Below are 23,633 nucleotides of genomic sequence, written 5' to 3' on the forward strand. Positions count from 1 at the left end.
AAAAATGTATCACACATATAAAAGGGAAAACATACAAGACATCCTCGTTCAAGTAAAAGTGAAATTCCAAGTAACAAATGCATGATTTTATGGGTTTTTTCTTTTTTTTTCTTTACTTCCGTGTTTACGTAGCTCTAAAAAGTTTAGGGTCGGCAGGTAAAAAATAGGGTAGGTCGGGTTATCGGAACAGCACAATTTTTTTGTTCGGCCTAAGAGTAAATAACAATTCACTCCTGGTAACATTACTATAAATGCTATACACCACTCTCACTAGCCATTACATAATCAGTAATGCATGCCACAGGACAACATCAATATTTGCTTTGGACGTGACAGGAATATTTTCCGAAATTTACACAATAGCAAGAAAGATGTAGATTGCGATTTAAAAACAACTTACGCTAATCGTTTCTGATACATGGGATAGACAGCTTCCAGAGTGCTGGTGTGTGAACAAAACCGTTTCCATCGTAACATGTGCATGTGTTTACATTGTACAAGTTGCTGGATACGATCACAGAAAAACTGGAATAACAGGCAGAAAAAAATATTGGCAATATTGTTTACTTTCACATGTTTATGGTGATAAACACGCAGGCAATGTAACTTTAGACTTTAAAGTGGTTTCTGTAATTTTTCCATCAAACTCAATTCAAATTTTTGTCAGGCAGAGTACATTCCTTGTGACCACCAAGAATCTGTTTCACCTTGTGTCTTTTGCTTACTGTAAACAGTTGATTAAGCAGCAGAGTACACAACTATGTGATCAGACAAGATTGTGGACTCTCAAGTTGTTTACGACACTGTTAAACATGCAGCAGCATGTTCATTTTAAACTAATATAGTTATAACAATTTTCTGACTGCTATGTCAGTCAAATTTCAATATGACCACTAAAGCTGTGCGAAGCCTTCAATGTACATGTAGTTCACAATGCACATATACTGTACACATACAGACAATATGTTGATGCTAATCTCTCTGTGATGTAAACAATAATATCATCAATTGCATCATTATATTTACCTGGTGCAGTATCAGAGGCAGGCTCTTCTCAGTGTACTCTTCTTTCATGCAATTTTCTGCTTCCTCTGTGAGAACGTCTGCTTGTATGACAATGGGATGGGCTTCATACACCTGACGATGGCAAAGGTGTGAACATGACTCTGTGCCTCAAATTGGATGCATGTGACATGGACATAAGGCTATACGGCATTCCCAATCCTGGGATGTTATCACTGGCATTCATTGTCTGGATACCAGATGAGTTCTACTTGAATCTGGATTAAAGCAACACTAATGATCCACAATCACACTCCTTGTCTACAGACACACGTACTTTGTAATCTCTGACTAGAGGCTCCCTAATGGCAACAACCTTGTGACCTTTCATATCTGATCACTGATAAACAAATTCAATGGTGCTACTTGGTATACAACACTGGTCATTTTCTTCCTTAATAATTAAGGAAGAAAATGACCAGTGTTGTATGTTACAGAGCTTTGGTTTAAACACTTTTCAAAATAAAACTTTAATCATCATATATGGTATTATTAATACACATTTTAACACATTTCCAACTGGTGCCAATCACCAAGGTAAAGCCTTATTGAAAGCTGGCTTTTTTACATTTCAACTGCTCTTATTATACTGGTACGTAGAACTAAATATTAGAAAAAAAGAGAGATGTGAATCCTCACCTGAAATCCTCGTTCGATTACATGTTTTCTTTCTTGTCTGAAATGCTCAATATCCCTTGGCAGTGAGAGTGAGCTGGTGACAATAATACTTTAGAATTAGTCACACATTCAATTGAGTTTGTACCATTTTACATTTACACAGAATATTAAATCTATGTAACTATTTGACTTAAAATAATTGTTATTTATATTCATGTAACAACATCTAATGATCTATGTTGATGATCCGCATTTGTACATTTCTTCCTATATCTGATCAATTCCAGAACTATACATGTGATTTCAAATAGAGTTAAGTTCATGCTTTTTGCCATAGATCTTTATTAAACAGGATTGGAACTAATTTGGGATAATTGGATGGTGAAGTAATGTCAATTTCATCTACAAACGTAACCTCATCTGCTTTTCTTTTTACGTTACACACTTGCTTTTATAAGTAATTTGTAATATTGCAACTTTCAACTGTAAGGCACCTAACATTTTTGAGAAATTTTAAAAATATGAAGATCCAATTATACCAAATTAGTTCCAATCGTGTTATTATAGATATGACAAAAGGAAGCCAGAAAATCAGTAGTGCAGAAGTTATACTTCACCACTCAGACATATGTTTACATGTTTATACACTAAACACACATTATCAAGACAAACTGTAGAACAAACAAAATGGCTGTATCATGGTATTTTGAGAATAAACAAAGGATAAAAACAATAAGTGATGAAGCAGAGATATGCTCAATAAAACTTAACCATATGCACAAGTAATAGGAAGAAAACAAGACAGAAAACACTTGAACGTCCCAGTTGGAATCAGTAATAGATGACATTATACCTTGCAACTCTTGGAGCCCCTGCCAGCATTTCATTTTCCTCAATGTCTAATTTCAGGTCTGATAACTCCTTGGAGAGCTCCTCCTCCATACTCTTGATCTTGTCACTGCCACCCACATGGTAGAAGTCATCGAGCTTGATCATCTTGTCTGGAGTACTGGTCTGACTAGGGGACCAAAAGACAAAGAATTACAAGAAGATTTCCATTTCGGACAATAAATATTTGTTCAGTCATTTTAGTTATAAGGGCGACAGTGTGATTATGGACATTCGTGGTGTGACCAAGGGTTTGATCCGATATTTCATACTGCTGTTCATACCGTGACAGGAATAAAACTGGGAAGACATCGATCCGTGCCACCTGGACGGAACGGGCAATACTTGTAAACAGAAAGAGTGGTCCATGCATTTTTAAAGCTAACCAAAGTTTTGTTCATTTGTTTGGCATTGCAGGTACAGCCAGACAACGGGGGCCCATGAAGAGGTACTTTAGAGGGTTAGTAAGAGTACAGATCCCCTGAAAACCTTTCACTTGCACGAATCCAGATATTTAAAATATTGTCGTCGATTACTAGGGCCGATCCCTGATTACAACCCGTGTATCGATCCAAGATCAAGCTCTATAGCATTCCTCCGGACGGTGAAACCATGAACACCGAGGACCATCGCCACCACTGGCACTGGATTGGATAACGTGGGGAGGAAACGACGAATTTTACTCGTACGATCGCCTATATATCACATTCAACAGAAATACAGAGATCGCGGTTAACATCACACCTATTATGACGATAGCGAGGAAAACAGTCACTTACCTCGTTGTACATAAAACGGTAAATAATTACGAAGTTACCCCGTTGCCCATTGCTACTGCCTTCGGCTCACCGCTATTCAATGTCACACACAATCAGTCGATGAAAACATTTGAAGCTGGTATGATGAGTTTTTGAGCATGCGCCGCTAATCGTTAGTAACCTAACCTCGTTCTGGAAGACGATCTGGGACGGGTCAATACGCATAATGCGTATCTAAGGACGCTGGGGACAGACCATTTCAATAAACGGGGTATATGGTGCAGAGGACAAAGTAAACACGTTTCGCTTCTGTAAAATATAATTAAAGTTGAAAACACTTAAATATGAAACAAATGTCATTCTATTCTATTCTATTTTATTCTTATTTCATTTACATTGTATACGGTGCGAACAGGGTCGATCACGCCACTACAGAGGGATCAACCGCACACCAATGAGGGGGTGTTTGCATCGTTTTCACTGTTCACTTACTTGCAATCATTGTCTCCATCATTTTCAGCGCCTTGAGCGTTTGATTTAAAGTTTTAAGCTTGCAGTTTGCAACCGAACATTTTCATTTTACATGCTATATTTTCAGACATATTTAAGATGTATCACGGTATCAGCACATCAAATATAAACCATAAGTTTTTTTCTAAAGTACTCTGGGGTTTTTTTCGGATGGAAATATGTACCACAAAATAAATCAAATGTCCTTTTCCTGTTTTGAAATTCTCACATAACTACAGTTTGTAATTGCTACCTGTGTACTCAGGGTGGGAGTCATATATAATCCCTTACTACAGTTATTAATCTCTCAGAATTAGATTTATAAGAGAAGCAAAGTTCAATTTAATTTAGAGAGGCTTCACAGTTCTACAACAAACATACATTTCTTCAGTCATACAGACCAGTAGTCTAGCGCAAAGTTTTGTGGATTTTCAAGACACTAGATACTAGATAGTCTTCAAACTATATAAAACTGACAATGATGGCAAGAATTTTCACATGTTTTTAACTCAAACTCCGAGATTCAAAAATCCATAGAATAGCGTTGATCGCGATTTCAGGTTTGTTACTAATAAGACAGCTTTTCGTTGCGGTCCAGATCTGGACCGCATTGTCGCCAGTCATCTCGATAGCAATTGCAGGGCTGTGGTGGAGGCCGTATCACGCCGGTAACACACAGACCTGTACGCAGGGCTAGTTACTAATATAGCTAGCTGCACGCGCACGACTTTCGGACAACGCTGCCTAAAATTCGGAAAAACTTTGTTGTTGCATGCGCGGCTGTTGTTGCAGCTTGTACCGGTAGTCTGAGCCATAAAATACCATGAACTAGCGTGACTTTTAGTAACCATTGTAACGCTAGCAGGTTTTATTTTCGTCGTTCATGCGGAAAATGCAGACAATATTTATTTATGCATATTGATGAGAGAACGTGACGTCATTTGCGATCAGTGCTATTATGCACTTTCATGACAATCCTAAAAACCATCTAATCATGTACACTAAAGAGACTGACAAAAAGACACAGCTTGCTCTGGTTACAGATATAATAAATTATTTTTCTTGTTATATCTATGCCCAATTGATCATGTGGAAATCATGCTATCATGCCTACTGAATGATTTTGCAGCACAGTGTTGTCTGCCATGACCAGGAAAAGACTGCACAGATACAAAAAGCTTTGAGCGAAATGAGACACAACATGTGGTACCCATCAAATCTTATCCTATTGTATAGTATGAAGAAATACATGTCAAATTACATTGAGCATTGATTTATAAAACAACACTAGTATTGTTTCCTATGGTAATAAGTGCCTTTGTAGGGGTCAGAGGTCAGACCCAGGCCTTGGTTCCTGCATAGCACTGTAAAAAATGCCATTATCGCTAAGTAACACATAACAGTTGTTTCGAGCTACTTCATCGTTGCTTGCATTCACCCAATGTTTATATTCAATTCTATCACCAGTGTGCACGTGTCTTCAAGTGAAGTCTTTATTGGTCACTATAATTGCTCTGCAAAGCATCTATAACAACATATGGCTGCATGATTGTTTACCATTTTTTCCCTTTAAAAAATCATGGTACTTGCTTTGATAAAGGCATAAAAAACTTTGTGAAGTGTTCAAATTTGTGGGAAAAAAACTGTCATGTACCATCTACCCTGTTGAAGGTAAAGGATTGAATATTATACCAAAGTCTTATGATGGTAGTACGGTGAAAAGGTTATGAACAATGATGTACTGTAACCATATATGCAAAGTTTCTGCCTCTAGCATGATTTTATTTGTGTCCGACCTTGGTTCTATAAAGTACCAGTATTTTGAAAATTAAAATGCAAGTACACCAACAAATTATATAAACTTAAGTTTTATTATCATAAAATGACAAACTATTATCCGGGGGAAAAATTGTGCAACTTTCTGTGATGAAACTGAATTATCCTTCCCTGAACAACTGCCGAATGACTGCAGAAATTCAGTAAAAACATGTCTGATCATTGTACGTAGCTGAAATACTCTGATTTTCTGGAGCTACATGCAAATCATCATTTTTTATGTAATATCAGGGATTTCATGTTACTTCATGAAATACATGAAACACCATGAAACTTTTGAGGGTGTGGCTTTTGACCTCTGAACTGACATATTATAAGATTTCCAACATGGTTATGAAGATTTGTTGTTGTTGGAAACCAATGAACAGAATACCACTGATACATGTGTGTTAAAATTCAAAGTTTGTACATGCACATCCGTATTGTACATGTTTATTACTAATATTGCTGTTACAGTCTCACGTTTACCTTCCATTGCAGTGAAACTGGTGCAACATATATTATGCCAGGATGTGATAGATTTCTGACTCTAATGATGAATGTTACCAATCTTGATCATAGATAACACTGTGAAAATGCGACAAGACTGCGATCCAGACACATAAAACTGAGTCTGTAACTGAATGAAGTACCTGCAAATTGCTGAACCATTACAAGCATCTCAGCTCCACCACTGTACAATTTTGAAAGGTTTTCAAGGTAGCTGTCACAAACTTTGGTTGTGATACTGCTATCATTTGAATATTCATTCACGATTAACTATTTTGATAATGACACTAATCTCCTCACATCCATGTTTGATAGTCTAGTACCTAGACATGGGTTCCTACAGATTAACCAGTAACATACATCTTGGAAATGAAACGAAATACACAGGGCCTGAAATGAAATGCGGCCTGAAAACAATGTCGATTTGAGATCTGACATGAACCTCAAATGTACGTTGTCAACACAAGAAACGAAGTTTACTTCATTCTTTGCAAGTTAAAGTTTCATATTAACGTTTTATTTTGAAAGCAGACGTTTCTGTTGAGAAAACCTTCAGCTCTTCAACTCTTAGTTGAAATCGTAAAAACAGTTACATTGTAGATCAAGTGTATCTCTCACTCCAGACAGAGGGGCTGCCCCATGCTGGTTTACTGTAATTAAATCAATGGGTTGGTAGCTTTGAAATGTGTTGTGATACCCAAGCCAATCATTTGTTTTGTATGTGAAATGTGTCCGTCTCATACGCTGAGTTGCAGTCCTTGGTGAAACGCACTGTACTTTCAGAGTAATGATTCAAAGTGCCGAGCAGACACCTACATTGTACACAACAACTACATGTGGATTTTCTGTGAGAGGTAGCAGGAATATAAATAGTCCAAGATTTTCAACAAGTGCAAAGTTTCTTTCTACAATAGATTCTAAATTTTGACCTACCTCTGCCCTTATTGGCAGAGGTAGATCAAGTCAAACCTAGCTGGGGCTTGACTGTCACATAGCTATACTCCTAGCTCCATATTGCCATTGTTCTCTGCAGGCTTTGGATTTTATCATGTTGTAAGTTTTAAAATATGACGAAAAAACGATGATGATATTGTTTCCAAAATGTGTAAAGTATATTATTCTTCATAGGCATGTTCTATTTTACCATAGATCCTTTTATTAGGGTCTGTTATCTTACTTGCTTGTACTTTTGCTATATTCATACTCAGTGGCTTTTACCTACTTTGAAGTTTCGGGGTTTTTTTAAAGCTTTGTACAGAGCATGGATAAATGGCTTAACATGGCTTAAATGACCATTGAATAAACAAATTATACACACAAATGCAGATAATGTGCGGAGTCAGCATTTTCATTTCAGTGCTTGTTCAAATTTCTTGCGAGAAGAGTTTATAATCATATAGACAAAACACAGGACCTGGTGTACATTTGCATCTCTTCACTTCAAAAGGGACAATCCAGGTATACAAGCAGCAAATGCATGGAATGCACAACACAACAGTTTTAACAGAAGACTTTCCAATCCGTACTGAGACATCAACTTATAATACTCATTGTGTGCATCTCTTTAACCTGAATTGATGTTTCTTTGTGTAATAAGACTCTATGATGATGAATTACTTAACATTTTCGCAGTGTTAAGTTATGTTTTATTTGCTTATCAAACCTGCAGCTTTACTAACTCAATTACACATAAATTCCACCATAGACATTTGAAGAGATACTCTTGTCCATAATTCCATAAAGAAATACAGCAGAACTGGCCCCTTTATACACACCTCAGAAAAATCAAAGATGACATTATAGAAAGTCTTGTGACATACTTCAGTCCATACTAGTCCTTACAGATTTCTATTTGTAAATGCCATCTCACAATTTCTGAAGCACTTTACATAGTGTAACAGGAACACTGAAATTCAGCTGAGTCATGTTGTTCAATGGTGATTAGACTTGGTCTCATTCACCCTATGAGATACTAAGTGGATCAAATGACTGGTTTGAAAAATAGTTCACTTTTCCATTTTCCACAATTCTAAACCCTAGCCTCTATAAAAAATGAAGCCATGTATTTCAGGATACTGGTTACGGCAAATCACTTTTTTGTCTTCTTTTTCAGAGATGGTCGAGATCGCCTCCTTTTGTCTGGTTTGGAAGTTTTGAGCAGTCTGCCGAGACTGTAGCCCTGTCTACGTCTTATCACCATGTGTTGATCGACAAGACCAGCAAGCAGATCTTGTTCAGCGAGTATTGACAGAAATGTTGAGATGAAAGGATCATAATTGTGAGTTCTACGGCAGTCATCCACCTGGAATACAACAGGGGAGGAAAATGATTAGGTGATGCAGCCAGGAAAATTTCGAAGGTCAAATGGTTGCAAATGTCAATTGTAATGTTTTGGCATTTTCATCATTTATCTTATTGTTATGATTATGTTATTACACACAAGTTTTCCTAAAAGCTCATTGGCATATAACACATACATATTTTGATTCACTATTAGACTAAAACTGCTTCTGAAAATGCAAGCTTCCATATAATGTACACATCATCCTTATCATAAGTTTTTGTGGTTGACATGAGAACTTTTCACTATTTAAGGATGATGTAGCAACATAGAGTGATAAGAAATACAACAGATTGCTTTGGAAACAGAAAACGCCTTCTGAGAAGCTCAACACCGTAAAGCCAGACATTTCAACTTCAGAACAGCGCCCTCAATACTTACATGATATTTCTTTCTTTTTTCAGTCTCATCACATAATCTTTGCTCACAAACTTGTATTTCACTCTGAAGGTTCTTGAGGAGGACAACTACGTCCTGTAAAAGACAACAGATAATGTGACATATGTACTACAGTCTTTAATCATGGAATGCATGATTGTAAAAATTAAAGTAAAACACTTCCATGACATAGAAATAGGATTTGATTACATATTTCTGTTCAGGCATGCTTTTGGAGCCAAGGATGTGAGTATAACAACTTGTGTGTATGCACTGTGAATTACATTTGATATTGTCTCATCACATCAATCATACTCCATCAGGATCCACTTTGTATTCATTTGCATTTGCATAACAATGTTAAGTTTATACAAACAGTCCCACAGAACCAACCCTTCTGTTGAATGATAAAAGCAGTTTCACAAAAAGAACTTCATATTTCAAATGAAATACAGGTAGATACAGCAGTAGGTACAGCACTGATGAGACGTGATCAGTAGGTTCATAATGATGTAGACCAAAAGAATTATGATAAGCCTTCAGTGAAAATCTAGTTTTACTGGAATTCTAGTGGCACAGTAAATCATTAGAAATCTGATTGGAAAATGAAGACCAATGACACCGGCACTCTACTAATACTCAGCATTACTGTTCTAATAGACATGACATAAAACAAAAACAAAACAAACAGATGTCTAGATGTCAAAGAAGAATGTCTTGATGGCTGATGGTAGAACAAACACTCTTGCTGAACCATCAGTGCATTTCTGGAAAACAGCGATTTCTATGACAAGATTATAGTATGTGCCACAACAAAACTGCTCCAAATTTAAGTTATATTTAGAGGGTAATATGTGTTGGTAGACGTTCCTATTGTCATGTTCAATAATGCTCTATCAGGAAAGTGACAAGAGAGGCTGAAGATCTACCATGTAATTTTTGCACCATAGTGAAGAAATTCACACTGATAGTAAAAAGAAGTGGAGTTGTAGGGTTATCGTTGGAAGATGAGCACTCAACAGACCACTTTGGGTCAATATCCTGATGATATCATAACACATCACATCATGTCTAAACTCTGAATGGAAATGTACCTTGATTACATCAGAACACTTGATTCTTGGATTAGCATGTTTTACATAAAAGCACTGTAGAGTCTGCCCTCTTTCTGTCTCTGTACATGTACGTACCTCTTCAGTAGATGTCTATGCCATTTCAGATTAAAATTTTCTCAGCAATAATTCTGCTATATCACAGGATATCCCTGATAGAATCATAAGAAGCTAACCACCAAGTCACAGAAATGCAAAATGTAGTTGAGATATATACATGTAGATTACCTTTGGGTGAAATGTTCGCTGGCAGTTAGGCGATTGTTCTTCACTCTCACAATCCATATCCTCCACACTGTCTTCATTGTCCTTGGACTCTGTTTCATCCATCTCAGGTATGGTGCTAAGTGAGAACATATCTGTCGGGCCATCTTCAAACACTAACTGCCTGTTTGGACAGTCGCTTTGCTGACTTGGTGCTGTGTCTGCCACCTGGGCAGATGGTTTGTTATCTTCCACATCTACGCTACTTTCAGTCTCTTCTGTATTTTTGCTAACATTATCTTTATTTTCATTTGTTTCTGTTAAAGATTCAACTACTTGTTCTGTTTCTTGCTCTTTCTCTTCCGGGACCTCAACAACCTCTTGACTGCTAACTTCCAGTTCCTTGTTCCAGCCGGATTCATCTGTCTCGGCTGATAGGAGGGTTTTCCACTCTCTGAACTGAGCGACAATCTGACTGGGACTATTTGGTCCTGGAGAAGTCGACCTGGCTGGCGAATTAAAGGCACTGCCTGCTTCAGAGGCAGTGTCTGTGCTTTCACCACTCGGTGAAGGTAGTGACGAGCACTTATTGGCAAACACAGTCTGCACCGTCAAAGGCGACCAACTGCTGCTACTCCCAGAGTTTGGTATGAGTTTGATTTCCGGCAGGAGGTGGCCTCTGGAGAGGAAATAGTCCAGATTTGAGAAGTCCTCCTTGAGCAAGCCTGGCTCTGCTGATGCAACATCCACACTAACCTGAATGAGAGTTTCGCTTGCCATTTGTGACAGTCTCAAGTGTCTGGCAATCTCTGCCGTGGTAAGTTGAACTGACGCATGCTGATTGAACTGAGGAGCAGGTGGCTGGATCTCAGACAGTTGCTGGTTGTCTTCAACCTCTTCATCAGTGTCTGTCTCGCTGTCATCCTCATCTTCTTCCACCTCCTCATTTTCTTCATCAGAGAGTGTACTGTCCTCTGTTGAAGTCTCATCATGTTCTGACAGTGGTGACTTGGCATAGTTGTGGGTGTCAAGTGCAGGTGGAGGTCTGTAGTGAATTTGTTAAAAAAAGTGATATCAATTCTATATTTGTTATTGCAAAGGACATGTAAAGTTGCATGTAGTAGTGTAAAATTAGCATAATATAAGTCTTGCAAGCACGCTCCTTTGGAGAACTGTTTGTATATTTTATGCAGTTTGACCAGATTCATAATTTATCAGTATAATAAGAAATCCTTACATGCCAGGTACACTGCATTCAAAATGTTTCTTCTAGTAATCACATTTAATTTAAGCTATTTCTGATGTACAATTGTATGTATATTAATCACGGCAATTTGCATCTTCACGTGACTTATCTCTTAAACTTCTCCCCTTTCAAATTCATTGACATGACTGAGAAACCTGTACCAAACTCATCGATTGAAAACAAAATCGTATACCTATAGCTGGAGATTATTTTACTGTTGGTCTTATTATTTCCAAACTTGTTCGCTCCGTTTCTGACTTTCGGTATAAATTCTCTCTCCTTCTTAACAGGCCTGGAAACCTTGGCTGTGGCCTGGAACTTTGATCGGGTGACAACAGGTTCTCTAGTTGCTACCGGGGGTTTCTGAACCAGGGGAAGGGATGGCTTGGTGTACTTGACAAGCTACAGATTAAAACATGAAAAACGAAAGATTTCATTAATCAGACAGCTGAGGGTGCACTTCATAAAATGTGACAGACACAAAGTGGTGAAGTGGACCTGTCTAAAAGGGAATGGGGATGAAGAGGACAGATATTCCAGTCCGCGAGCTGGAGGGGCCCACCACGCACCCCCATAAACCTACTACATGGGTATTTTTTTGTTCTTTAGGATCTGCTGAACAAGAAAATAGATGTTAACATTGGATATTTTGGGATGCACTACCTCTCTGGGCTGGCTGGCTCATTCCTACATATTGAACAAGAAAATAAGTTTTAACATTAGATATTTAACAATACACTACTTCTCTGGAGTCAATATTGAATTGTATGTATCATATGGAGTATGCAAAAGCTAGGGGTACAGGGTACAACTTTCTTTCCTTGATGAAGTAAACTGGCTTGAAATGCCATATACCTTATAGTTTTAGAAAGCTCAGATACTGGTCTTTCTAAAATGTTTAAGTTTTAGTAAAAAAATATGATGGTCATAGAATTGGATGACTTTAAATCAATTTTTTTTGGCAATTCAGTATTGTTAACTGGAAGAAAATACGATAATTATGGTTTCCTTCCAATGAAGCAAATCAAACAGATTCATGGATTTTATTTACTAATTGAAATGTTCTGAAGAAGAAAATAAATGTCAAATTTGGGTATTTACCATGCAGTATTGTCTCTTGTCACTAAACTTGCAAGTTTTGCTATACTGGCATTTTATTGGTATGCGATGAAATCCAATAATTTGCAGGATATAACACTGTTGTTGAAATGGTGTTTAAATACACAAATAGAACATAACCAATACAGTTACAATAAAGTGTATGGTCTGTACATGTTTGGAAATTATCACTTTCAAAACCACTCACTTCATACAACCTACCTGCTGTAGTGCTTCCATAAGTATGTGTTCATTGGACTTCAATATTTTGAGTTTTTGCTCATAGCCTTGTCTTCTGTCAGCTACTACAGCCATCAGATTAAATCTTATGTCACAACTGTTACAAAAAAAAACATAGATTGTCTTTTTTTAATAACAATAATCATAATAATCTTTATTTTGCACTATAGGCCACCGGCCCTATGTGCCTTAAGTCAGAACAAAAATACATTTACAGTCAAAGGTGTGTTATGTTACAGAGTTGAGCATCATTACGTGATTTGAAAGCATAAAATAGAAATTTACAGATATTCCGGGTAATTTCTGTCTTGTTTGTGTTCAACAATTGTACAAATTTCTCCATGTTTGGGTGGCAGTGGTAGAATTGGGGAATATACTTTTTTCTAAGGTCGTTGTAAAAAGTACATACCAACAAAAAGTGAAATTCATGCTCAAGTGGTTTTACAACCAATTGAGATTGTCTGTTTTAACACATTCAACCTCTTTTCAAGATTTACAGGACATTCCAACAATTTTTAAGGACTTAAAGTGTTCCAAAATACAATTTTTCAAGTCATATTTTACATATCATTGTAATGATATCATGACAGATCACTTGGTAATTTGCAAAATAGCTTATCAATTTTCCACAACATTCCATGACTCAATTTTATTAACAAGGACATTTAAAGAACTTTCTAGAAGTATACAGACACTGATAGAATTTCCCGCGGTGTATTTCTTGTTTCTGCAGATGCTAAATTATTTTGGTATATATATCACACCGTACAAATACAACAACAATCACAATTTTTGAATTCTATTTCTTATTTCATGGAAATATCTTTAGATAATGGTTGTCAATTGCATTGTACTGAAATGCAGCAAGCTTTAAAACAGTATAAGTTTGAAGAACCTTCACTGATAGTTGCACACAATTATATTACAGAGGAGCACTGATTCATATGGTTTCACAAACAGGCATGAAATGGATGATAATACTTCAAAACTGGGTCCTTACCCTCCCATATCTAGCCTCTCTCTGATTACCCTCCGAAATTTGTCAGTCCATTCTTCCTGTTCTCCCCAGGGACCTATACATATCGGCAGATGAAAAAACATAACAGCATGCATTATGTGATTGCTGCTTTCACAGCATTACGGCAATAAAATGATTCACCTTTTGTTCTCGTGACTTTTGAACCAGGAGACCTCAATGAAGTCAACTACCAGTACTACTTGTATTTTAACATCGAGTGAAGCACTGGAAATGGAATGGGCCATTTCAAGATTGTTTGCAACAAAGTAGTAGTTTCCTTTACTTTTCTATGTTATGAAATATCTTTGCATAATCAATCATGAACACTGTACTATATAATCTGAAGTTTACATTTTATGGAACCAGCATTTGTGGAACCAGCTAATCTAATCTGTCGTTGACAGTGGAATTATTGTGACCACTATGGTGTTGTCTGGTAGCCTTTTTTTTTTCAGGAGAGCTGAAGAAATGTTCTCTATCACTATTTCAATATATCTTGTATAGAACTTCCAGGATAACAAGGTATCAGAAGAATTTTTTCCTCCTGGTTTCACATGTATGCATGCATGTGTGTTTCTGTGTCACTGAGAGATCTTTTCCTATATTTACTATTAATAAACACCTTGCCATACCGTATTACATGTACTACAAAAACTCCTCTACAGAAATACCTCTGTACTGTGCTTACTTTTTTCTTGGACCCTTCTGTGACAACTGTGCAAAAATTTGACAATACGTTTACTATCATGTCTGCTATGATAAAGGTATTTACATTTTTTATTTTTCTTAAATCACGTTGGCATTTGAGACTAAATTGCCTAGGCCTATAACAATGATTTGAAATTGTTACCAAAGACTCTGTACGCCATCTATTATTTGTGGATAGCTGAAAGCAAATGCACTCACCATGATCTATTGGGTAGGGTTTCAGTCCATCTAACTCAAACAGTCTTCCATTGATTGGCACATAGCTGACAAAGTGGAAAGTTTCCATTGTTCTCACTGTTGATATTCCCATTTGTTTCTCCTGGATGTGCCTTGGTTCTGGTTTGGCATGGCTGTTGTGAGCCCTTGCCAACTCTGCCAAACTACCTATTGCATAACCTTTATTCTGGAATTTCAAAAAAAAAAAAGAAGTTGAGGGGAACAGAAGGGAATGACATCATTTCTCAAGAACTGCTACCAGATATTAGATGATTGTATAATTTATTGGAAAAGTATAATTGTACATTGGGAAAAAAAAATTATCAAGATAGTGATAATGCGTGTTGTAATATTTTCTAAAATTTTTGTTAGTTTCATTTAGGGACAAAATAAAAGACAACTAGAAAGCATTTGCAAGCAAAAGCGAAGTTCCAGAGACCAGAGCAGCGGAAGAAACAAGAGAATGTGTGACAAAGATAGGTGCAGAATGAAAGAGTGCTTTGGATTTTAATATTCAAGCACGTACCTATAGGGCTGCTAGCAGTAAACACAATGATATACAACTGAAAGCAAGGCAGTCCACAGATTACAAATGCCTACATGCACGGTAAAAACGAAACAGATACATACGGGGGCGACAACGCACGGAAATGTATATCAGACGACATTCTCGCGAGCCAGAGCAATAATTTTCGCTCCGCTGATCTACGCAAAAATCAATCGCTTGACGGGTAGCGCTGAGTTGTTGCCGTAAAGAGGTGCGTGGTTTACGACGATGATCAGACGAGAGGAAACATCGGACCTAGGCCGTTGAAATTGAAAACCGAGGCCACATGCATTTTCATTTGATTAAAAGCACAGACTAAAACAATTTTCATTGCAATGTCGCTGTTTTCACGAGATACTGACCGTTTGATCTTGGAAAGTTGAGCTGCTTTAACGTGCAGCCAACGCATGCCGGCGCCGGTGCGGTGACGGCTGTGTGTTACCGGCCTGTGTGTTAACAGGTTAACGGCCTCGCAGACTGATATAGGAAAAACCGGGGAAAAACCGCTGGTGGCTCCTCAGAAATACGGCGGGCAGTTTCTCCGCCAAAACAGCCGATTTTGAATCCAAATTTTGCATTGACCTTCGTTTTCGAGCACACCCACCTCGCCTAGGTACACAATGTACCCAGCCGCGCTTGTAAATTTAGGGAAAGCTTAATTATCTCTCTCTATGCGAGCGAAGCCATCTTATGTGCCGCCATTGTTACATTCGGGCGAAACAGTATAGCGCCGCCATTGTTACATTCGGGCGAAACAGTATAGCGCCACGTACGGCGAGTATTTAGAGAAAAATAAAATCAAAAAGCAACAAAAAACAAAGCGAAAAAAAGCTAGAATTATAATAGCTGAACGCAATATGATAGTCGAGCAATGCAGAATAAAAAATAAATAAATAAACACACAAGAAATGCCCGTAAAACCGTCCGAGTTGAGCGATGACGTCATAAGCGTGTCGCAATGCATTCTGGGTAATTGGGGTAAAATTTGTGTATAGCATGTTCTATGATAGTAATACCGGAAATAGAGAAAGAAAGAAAGAAAGAAAGCAAGAAAGAAAGAAAGAAGAAAGAAGGAAAGTGAGCAAAAACTAACAGTTCCAGAGCTGGTCTCTGGAACTAGTAAATAAACACACAAGAAATGCCCGTAAAACCCGTCCGAGCTGAGCGATGACGTCATAGGCGTGTCGCAATGCATTCTGGGTAATTAAGGTAAAATTTGTGTGTAGCATGTTCTATGATAGTAATACCGGAAATAGAGAAAGAAAGAAAGAAAGAAAGAAAGAAAGAAAGAAAGAAGGAAAGTGAGCAAAAACTAACAGTTCCAGAGCTGGTCTCTGGAACTAATAACAGTTCTAAAACTTTGCTTTCTGTGATCTAGTGCAGAGAACATTTAAATGATGGGAACTACTATATGAAAAAGAGGGAAAAATTCTCTCTTTTTGTCTAGATGGGTTAAAAGTTAACATTATCAGACTGAACTCAGCTGATAGTATGCCCAATACTGAAAAACCTATTTTAATAAGTTCTGTTGGAGTTCAATTTGATTATGGAGCTCAGTCATTCAATGAGTCAAAACAATGAGAGTATGGATGTTTATATTTGAAAAATTTTAAAATAACTAACAATAGTTTTGAACTTGATCTGCTCATATACATGTATTGGGATGCCATGAGTTTAACCATGATGTTGAACAAAAATTAGGGAAATGTGATTTATGAAATACAATGCTGATGTCTTGGACTACATTGGAATACCTAGAATATGCATGACATTGTGTGCTTCAAAAACCTTTTCTTTTGTGCTATCAATCCTTTTTTATTATCCTTAAAGTATCAAGCCTTTAGCAGTTAGTACTAAAATCAGTTACATGTGAGAGCAGCAGTAGTATATATTGTACATGTGAAAGCTTGTCTGGACTAGCATAGCAGCTATCTTATTTCCTCAAGGATGGAGTAAAGGTAGCTTACCTCTGGGCTGAAGTTCTTGGTGAAATTTTTCAGTTTAGTCAGAGTTGACCCCAGTGCAATACTTGGACAGTTCAGGAGGATACTGAGCAGGGCATGAGTGGCACATGAATTGGGTATCAGCTGATGAAAGATAGAAACATTTGCCATTTAGCATGTGAAACACTGATAACCTGTTGAGAAAATCTAGCTTTTTGTAGCAAATATCATCTTCAAACAAAGTCTGTCACTGTATTCCCTCTGTAACCATAGAAAAAAAAATAGGAATATTGGAAAATCAAGAGAGGTCAAGTTGTGAATACAATTACAGTTTCCTTAGAGTACACAAGTTATTTTCTTCATGATGAAAGGTGTGTATATTATCATATCATCAACACTGGTAACAAGTAAAAATACTTTCAATTAATTAGCATATCAGGGTTCTCCACAAGGTGATTTAAGGGTTGGGCCAACCCCAGTGTTTCCTCTGGCTAATTTTTTCTGTTAGCCATACTGGCTAATTAGCATCAAAACTGATTAGCCACCATTTTGCAACCAAAATGTTTCAGTATGAGCGTGACCAATTGAGTTTTCCCCAGGGAAAAATCATAAAGTGGCTAATTTGCATAACAATACATGTAATTGTTATGGTAATGAGTTTTTAATGTTTTTAATGCTCTGGGAGAACACAGTGGTATATTTCAAAGAAAACGACATACACATTGTACACACACACATATTTTTAACACAGTCATGTGAACAACGTTTTATTTCTCGTTCGTCAAGATACTGTATCAACACATAGTTGAACACTGTCCCCACACTGACAGATCAAGATACTTTCTTCTTCTTGGACAGATCTAGAGCCAGTGATTCACTTTCACAATCCATGATCTCTCTAAAAGCATTCAGCCTTCTCTGAAAGGTATACTTGATGATTCATGTTCATTTAGTTTACAAAGTACACCAGAACAAAATATTCTTCTGTCTTTCATATTTGACCAAACAGTGAAAGCTCTGTTTTGAAAGTCAAATTGCTCTACCTTAATATCAGGGCCTACAATTGCAATCCTCATTAATCTGTCGACATTTTTTGCTTGGGGGCTTTACAGTTTACTCGCCAGTCTGTGCCCTGCAGTGCGTTCATGTTTGGTGAAGTTGTCTTTTTTAAAAACTTCATATGACCCACCAGATGTCAAAATATTGTTCTGCCCTGCTGATTGGCACACTTTACAGAAAAACATTTGTTTGTCTTTCTCAAAAATCAACCAAGGGAATTCGACAAACCATTCCTCCTGTAATTTACGTTTCTTCTCAACACTGCCCTTGGTCACGTTTTCTAGTGTTTCTTGCCGCTCTCACTTGTACAGGCAGTGGAGCTCGCCAGTGACTGAGAGTTTACTGGTAGCAATTCAGGGTCTCTGGCTATCGGGTTGCATTCAGCTGGCCCTATTGAAGTTTGATCAGTGTCGGCTGCTTTTCTGTCCGTAAGAGGTCATTATGTAAGCGAGCCGTCAATGCACCATGCGTGCTATTCAAATCAATCATGGCCGGTCATTAAAAACGTTTTAGCTACGTTCAGCTTAAACCCCCTAGACTATTGTTTAAAAGTCAACAGAGCGTGCGCAATGCCACCCATTTTTAAACCCCTTAGGCCAAGAGGGAAAACAGTGGCAATGACTCTACACTTCCGCATTAGGAATTTGGATTCGCCAGGCTGGCGAACTGGCCTTCAAAAAAATTCGCCAAATGGACATTCCATTCGCCAATTGCCTAATTGGCGAACGGCAGCGGAAACACTGCAAACCTCTGTATTTTGAGTATTCTATTTATAAAGAGTATGTTACATGTAATACCAATATAGAAAACTGCATTTTCACAACAAAAGAATACATGTACATGTATGCACAGTCCCTCTATCCACCGGTCTGGAACGTGGCTGGTTTCTTTGTGACACCACAGGCCACCCAATAAGTATTACTGAGTTTTCTCTGTCATTTTCTCTTCTTTCTTCATGCTATGAATGATCGGAATAAAAAAAATAAATGGTTTATATAACCTAACCTAGCCTCTGTGACTCTTTATTTATTTTACACTCCATTACAAGGATATATATCTCTCATACACACATGCTGTAATTAATTAGTCAACACAACTAATTATGCTAATCCGTGGACTTATCAGGGATTTTACGGGTTGGTCAACATCGCGAAAGATAGGAATGGTATCTTTCCGATGTTGACCAACCTCTGATAAGTCCACGGATTAGCATAATTAGTTGTGTTGACTAATTAATTACAGCATGTGTGTATGAGAGATATACGTCCTTGTAATGGAGTGTAAAATAAATAAAGAGTCACAGGTTAGGTTAGGCTAGGTTAGGTTATATAAACCATTTATTTTATTTATTCCGATCATTCAGAGCATAAAGAAAGAAGAGAAAATGACAGAGAAAACTCACTACTACCTCCATGGTAATACTTATTGGGTGGCCTGTGGTGACACTCCATGATATGAACAAACACACGATTCACACCTTAAACAAAGGACACTGACAATGTTCAACTGGCCGTTATATCGATGTCGCTACCCCACGATCCTATGACAGCCGCAATGTGATCGTTCAAAAACATGACGTTTGTGGGTTGTTGTTTTCAGAATATCACAAAACATTACAACTTGTTCCCTTTAGAAACACTAAACAATTTATTTTTTCATTAAATGGGTAACGTTGCCCCTCTAGATAAAGCTTGAAAGGGACCACACATTATGGTTGCATTATGATCACGATCGAAAAACAAAATGGCCACGCACTGTTCGCAAGTGTCATGGACAATTGCCCGAAATCAAGAAGACAGGCAAAATCAGCTGAATATTAACATCGACAGCTGAGTAGTTCATTACCAAACTTGTTATTGTGTTGACATGATAGTATTTTGTAAAAGGTATTTACTGTGCCTGAGCGCGAGCGTACGTATCGAGAGTTCGCCATATTGACGCTACATGGGAAAATATGCGAATAAAATCTACGTGCATTTCTCAGCAGTTGTCGTTCCTATTCTGCTCAGTTAACAGACATAATTTCACAGAATATTACACCTAAAACATATTAAGATCATATTTGGAGGCACTGACTATAGCATTGCAAGAGAAAGGGACGACAAATTTTCCGGTGTGTTTCCAGCTGTGCCTGAGCGGGCGTACGTATCGAGAGTTCGCCATATTGACTGACTCTGCATGGGAAAATGTGCGACCACACAACTAAAATCTACATGCATTTCTGCAGTTGTCTTACCTATTCTGTTCAGTTAACAGACATGATTTCACAGAATATTACACAGAAAACATATTTAGATAATATTTGGAGACACTGACTACTAGCATTGCAAGAGAAAGGGACCACAAATTTTCCGGTGTGATTCCAGCCGTTGCTTGTGCTACGTACGTCAACACACTCGCAGCGGTCAACCCCAGAAAATTATCGCACACTATCATAATTTACGATGGGATAAGGATCACGAAAAACACACATCGGTTTCAGGATATGATAATTTCTGTCTTCGTGTCGTAGATAGACGCAGAGAACACTTAATATAGAGCCAAAAACAGCAAAAATTCGAGAAAAGCGTACACACGATCGGGGACTGTGGCATGCAGGACAAACCCAAGCTACGCATTATCACGTGACTGGCCCTCGTATCGCGGTTCGGCTGTGCAGTCTAGGTGATTGACACCTTTTACAATAGGCGTTTCCAGACCGGTGGATAGAGGGACTGTGATGTATGTGAAACCTGTCAAAACAGAACCCTGCCTCAACTGGAAACCTGTCTAAACTGAACCTTTTTCCCAGTTCCATTCCTATTGAACTCTATGTTAAAAGGACCTCTATAAACCAAACACCTCTCTACAACTAACAATTTTCTTAGTCCCTGAATGGTTCATTATACAGGTTTTACTGTACATTGTGGCCACCCTTCTGTATTTTCAAGCTGTGGAGAACACCGTGTATCCAATCAAGTATTTTGAGAATTCAAATATCCTTACCAACTAAAATTAACATTGAAAAAATTTAGTCTCTTTGTTCAGCTGACAATACATCTGACCCAATTTTTTCAATAAGAATTCTTAATTTGATGGTTACAGAGCGGACATCACTGAAATGATCTGAGCATTTCCTTTTATATACTCTTCGATTAGAAATATTATATGCAATTCAAAAAATTGTACAACATTGTAGTACACTCTACCTGCTGAGCAAAAAACATATCATTAACCACAGACTCATCATCCACAAATGTTTCATCTGTCAAAGGCTGTACTTTCCGTCTGGAGCGTCTCTCTTCAATCCATTTAAAGAGAAATATGAAGCCATACACTGGGCCCTCAATTGGTTTCTGCAGATCATAAACCTCTTCCACCTGCACTCCCTTTACACCTGATGATCATAAACCATAAATAAATATTGATCCTGATAATATTAATCAATATTTAAAAAAGGGGGAAAATGCCACTCATGTATGAAATTTTGTACTCCATAATACACATGTTATAACATATTATATTTTGGCCAGGTGACAAAGAATTCATACTCTGTTAATGACAACAGCTACAACCTGTACAAACAACTCTAATTATTGTCATCTTTGGGTCAAAATAAAGTGTACTGAAATTATATATATATGTAAAACACATGTCCACAATAAGCAGCAAGATTTAAAATGGATTATTTTGGAATATTTCATGCCCCGAACAAGTCTTATGAGTGAGTATTGTAACAAAGTAGGTTCAAGGAATTTGTCACATATACCAATGTGCAATCTTGAATAAGTGATTATTGTAACAAAGTAGGTTAAAGGAATTTGTCACATATACCAATGTGCAATCTTGAGTATGAATTCGCATACAAACAGCTTTTAGTTCACCAATATCGGATGGCCAACGTGCATTCGTCAAATGATGTATGCATGCACAGACCAGCACTGCCTCATGATATGGATGCCGAGTGCATTCAGCAAACAATGGCAAACTATTTTTGACAGTTCTTGGACAAATTTTATAGCTGTAGATAATCAGTGCTGGCAATAAAGCCACACTAGCTGTATCTTTTAGCATTATTTTTATGATTTTACTGTCAAGCTGAAAGAAGTTTGTGAGAATGTACTAAGTTTGGTGAGTGTATACACTATTATTAACTACCTGCTTGGACTGTATAATATGCAATTTTGCTTCTTCACAGATTTTCTGAAAAAGTCACTCTTGATGATACTGAAATTACAGTTACATGTAGCATCACACAGTAACAAGTCGATAATTACACTGCGATTAAATGTTTGCCTAAACATTGAGTCGCAGTCCCATGCATAAAAGCATATCTGCACTGAAATCTTCACATAAACTGCATAGAGTAGTCAAATGTAATGCATAGGGGTGAATGCTTTCAACTGTGACATTGTATGTTCTGTTTCCTTTGTAATATTACCAATTTTTTAAAATGGTGGGATAAAAACGCCCATTAAAATTTAAATTTACTTGTCGAATGTTTCACAAAGGAATGGTTTCCTAACGCAGTTAAAGACCATATCCCTTCAGAGGGTAGAATTCAGAGAAAACCAGGAAAGAATAGGAAGATATTTTGAGGTCAACAAATTTCAAGAGTGACAGCTAGTGGGGCTTTAATCTGCATTTTCAAATGGAGGCTCTGTACTTACCAAAGTTTTCAACCAGCAGAGTGAATAACCCTGAGAAAGAATAAAAGTCAAGAGGTTAAACATACTGTTTTACCGGTAGGCGATACTTTGGGGCGAAATGGCGTTGTTTTAGGGGTGAAATGGTTTTGGGGTGACATGACTCTTTGGGCGAAGAGGTTTTGGTACGAGGTTGTTTAGGTGCAAAGAGTCCAATGCCGTCAAACCTGGCTCTCTGTACAGCATTTATTTGTGTTCGAGCATGGAGGTAGGAAGATCTCTTATTATAATGTACCAGTTGAACTTGAAACGCGAGGACCATTCGTAGCGGATATCTGACAACACCAGCCAATCTTCACACAGAGTTTGAAGCGCGGTGTACCAGCAGTGCGTCGTGGATAATTCAAACGTGGCGCTACAATCTCTGAGCGGAGACTGCAGAACATTCGAAGCAGACGGTCGGCATACTATTTGCTGGACGCCGGCCACGGAGAGTTACCATACAACAAATGCGATGCATGTTGATCCAAAGCGTGTATGTGTTTCCTTACCTGGGTCACTTTCCAATTCAAGCCAGCCTCGATTCATTGTGAAAATGATCTATCCCGTCACCTTTGAGTTGAAAGGGGGTGAGATTACTTCTCATTTATTACGATGAAGTCATCTTTTCTCCTTTTCTCCCTGTACACCGCCGACCATTTTGGACACGGAACTATGGGATACTTGAGGTCACCAAG

At 37.7% G+C, this 23,633-nt stretch overlaps 2 protein-coding genes across 6 annotated transcripts in view; both read right to left on the bottom strand.

The window, feature by feature from the left end:
* LOC139135437 (uncharacterized) overlaps positions 1–3,502 on the bottom strand; it is a 46,743-nt gene extending 43,241 nt beyond the window's left edge. For 2 of the 4 annotated variants that reach the window (XM_070702816.1, XM_070702815.1), the window contains exons 1-5: positions 3,348–3,502; positions 2,534–2,694; positions 1,702–1,774; positions 1,027–1,137; positions 401–525 (exon numbers count right to left, since the gene is read on the bottom strand). In XM_070702816.1, coding sequence (XP_070558917.1) covers positions 401–525; positions 1,027–1,137; positions 1,702–1,774; positions 2,534–2,694; positions 3,348–3,359 — 482 coding nt within the window. In that variant the 5' untranslated portion in view covers positions 3,360–3,502. Of the gene's footprint in view, positions 1–400; positions 526–1,026; positions 1,138–1,701; positions 1,775–2,533; positions 2,699–3,347 lie in introns of all 4 variants that reach the window. The other 2 variants (XM_070702818.1, XM_070702817.1) reach the window with 1 other exon arrangement.
* Positions 3,503–7,778: 4,276 nt separating this feature from the next.
* Positions 7,779–23,617, bottom strand: LOC139135439 (ubiquitin carboxyl-terminal hydrolase BAP1-like). Of its 2 annotated transcripts, XM_070702819.1 has the most exons (11): positions 23,448–23,617; positions 22,921–22,950; positions 21,460–21,647; positions 17,237–17,356; positions 14,705–14,909; positions 13,781–13,853; positions 12,763–12,877; positions 11,636–11,844; positions 10,221–11,241; positions 8,884–8,976; positions 7,779–8,463 (listed from the first exon to the last, which is right to left on the bottom strand). In XM_070702819.1, exons 1-11 carry the CDS (start codon positions 23,482–23,484, stop codon positions 8,251–8,253), a joined length of 2,304 nt encoding a protein of 767 aa, XP_070558920.1. In that variant the 5' UTR covers positions 23,485–23,617; the 3' UTR covers positions 7,779–8,250. The 2 variants fall into 2 exon arrangements, with proteins under 2 accessions (XP_070558920.1, XP_070558921.1); XM_070702820.1 differs by lacking the exons at positions 21,460–21,647; positions 22,921–22,950; positions 23,448–23,617 and adding an exon at positions 18,500–18,626.
* Between the last annotated feature and the right edge of the window lie 16 nt (positions 23,618–23,633).

Source organism: Ptychodera flava, chromosome 6, assembly GCF_041260155.1.
Source record: "Ptychodera flava strain L36383 chromosome 6, AS_Pfla_20210202, whole genome shotgun sequence".
Lineage (NCBI taxonomy): Eukaryota > Metazoa > Hemichordata > Enteropneusta > Ptychoderidae > Ptychodera > Ptychodera flava.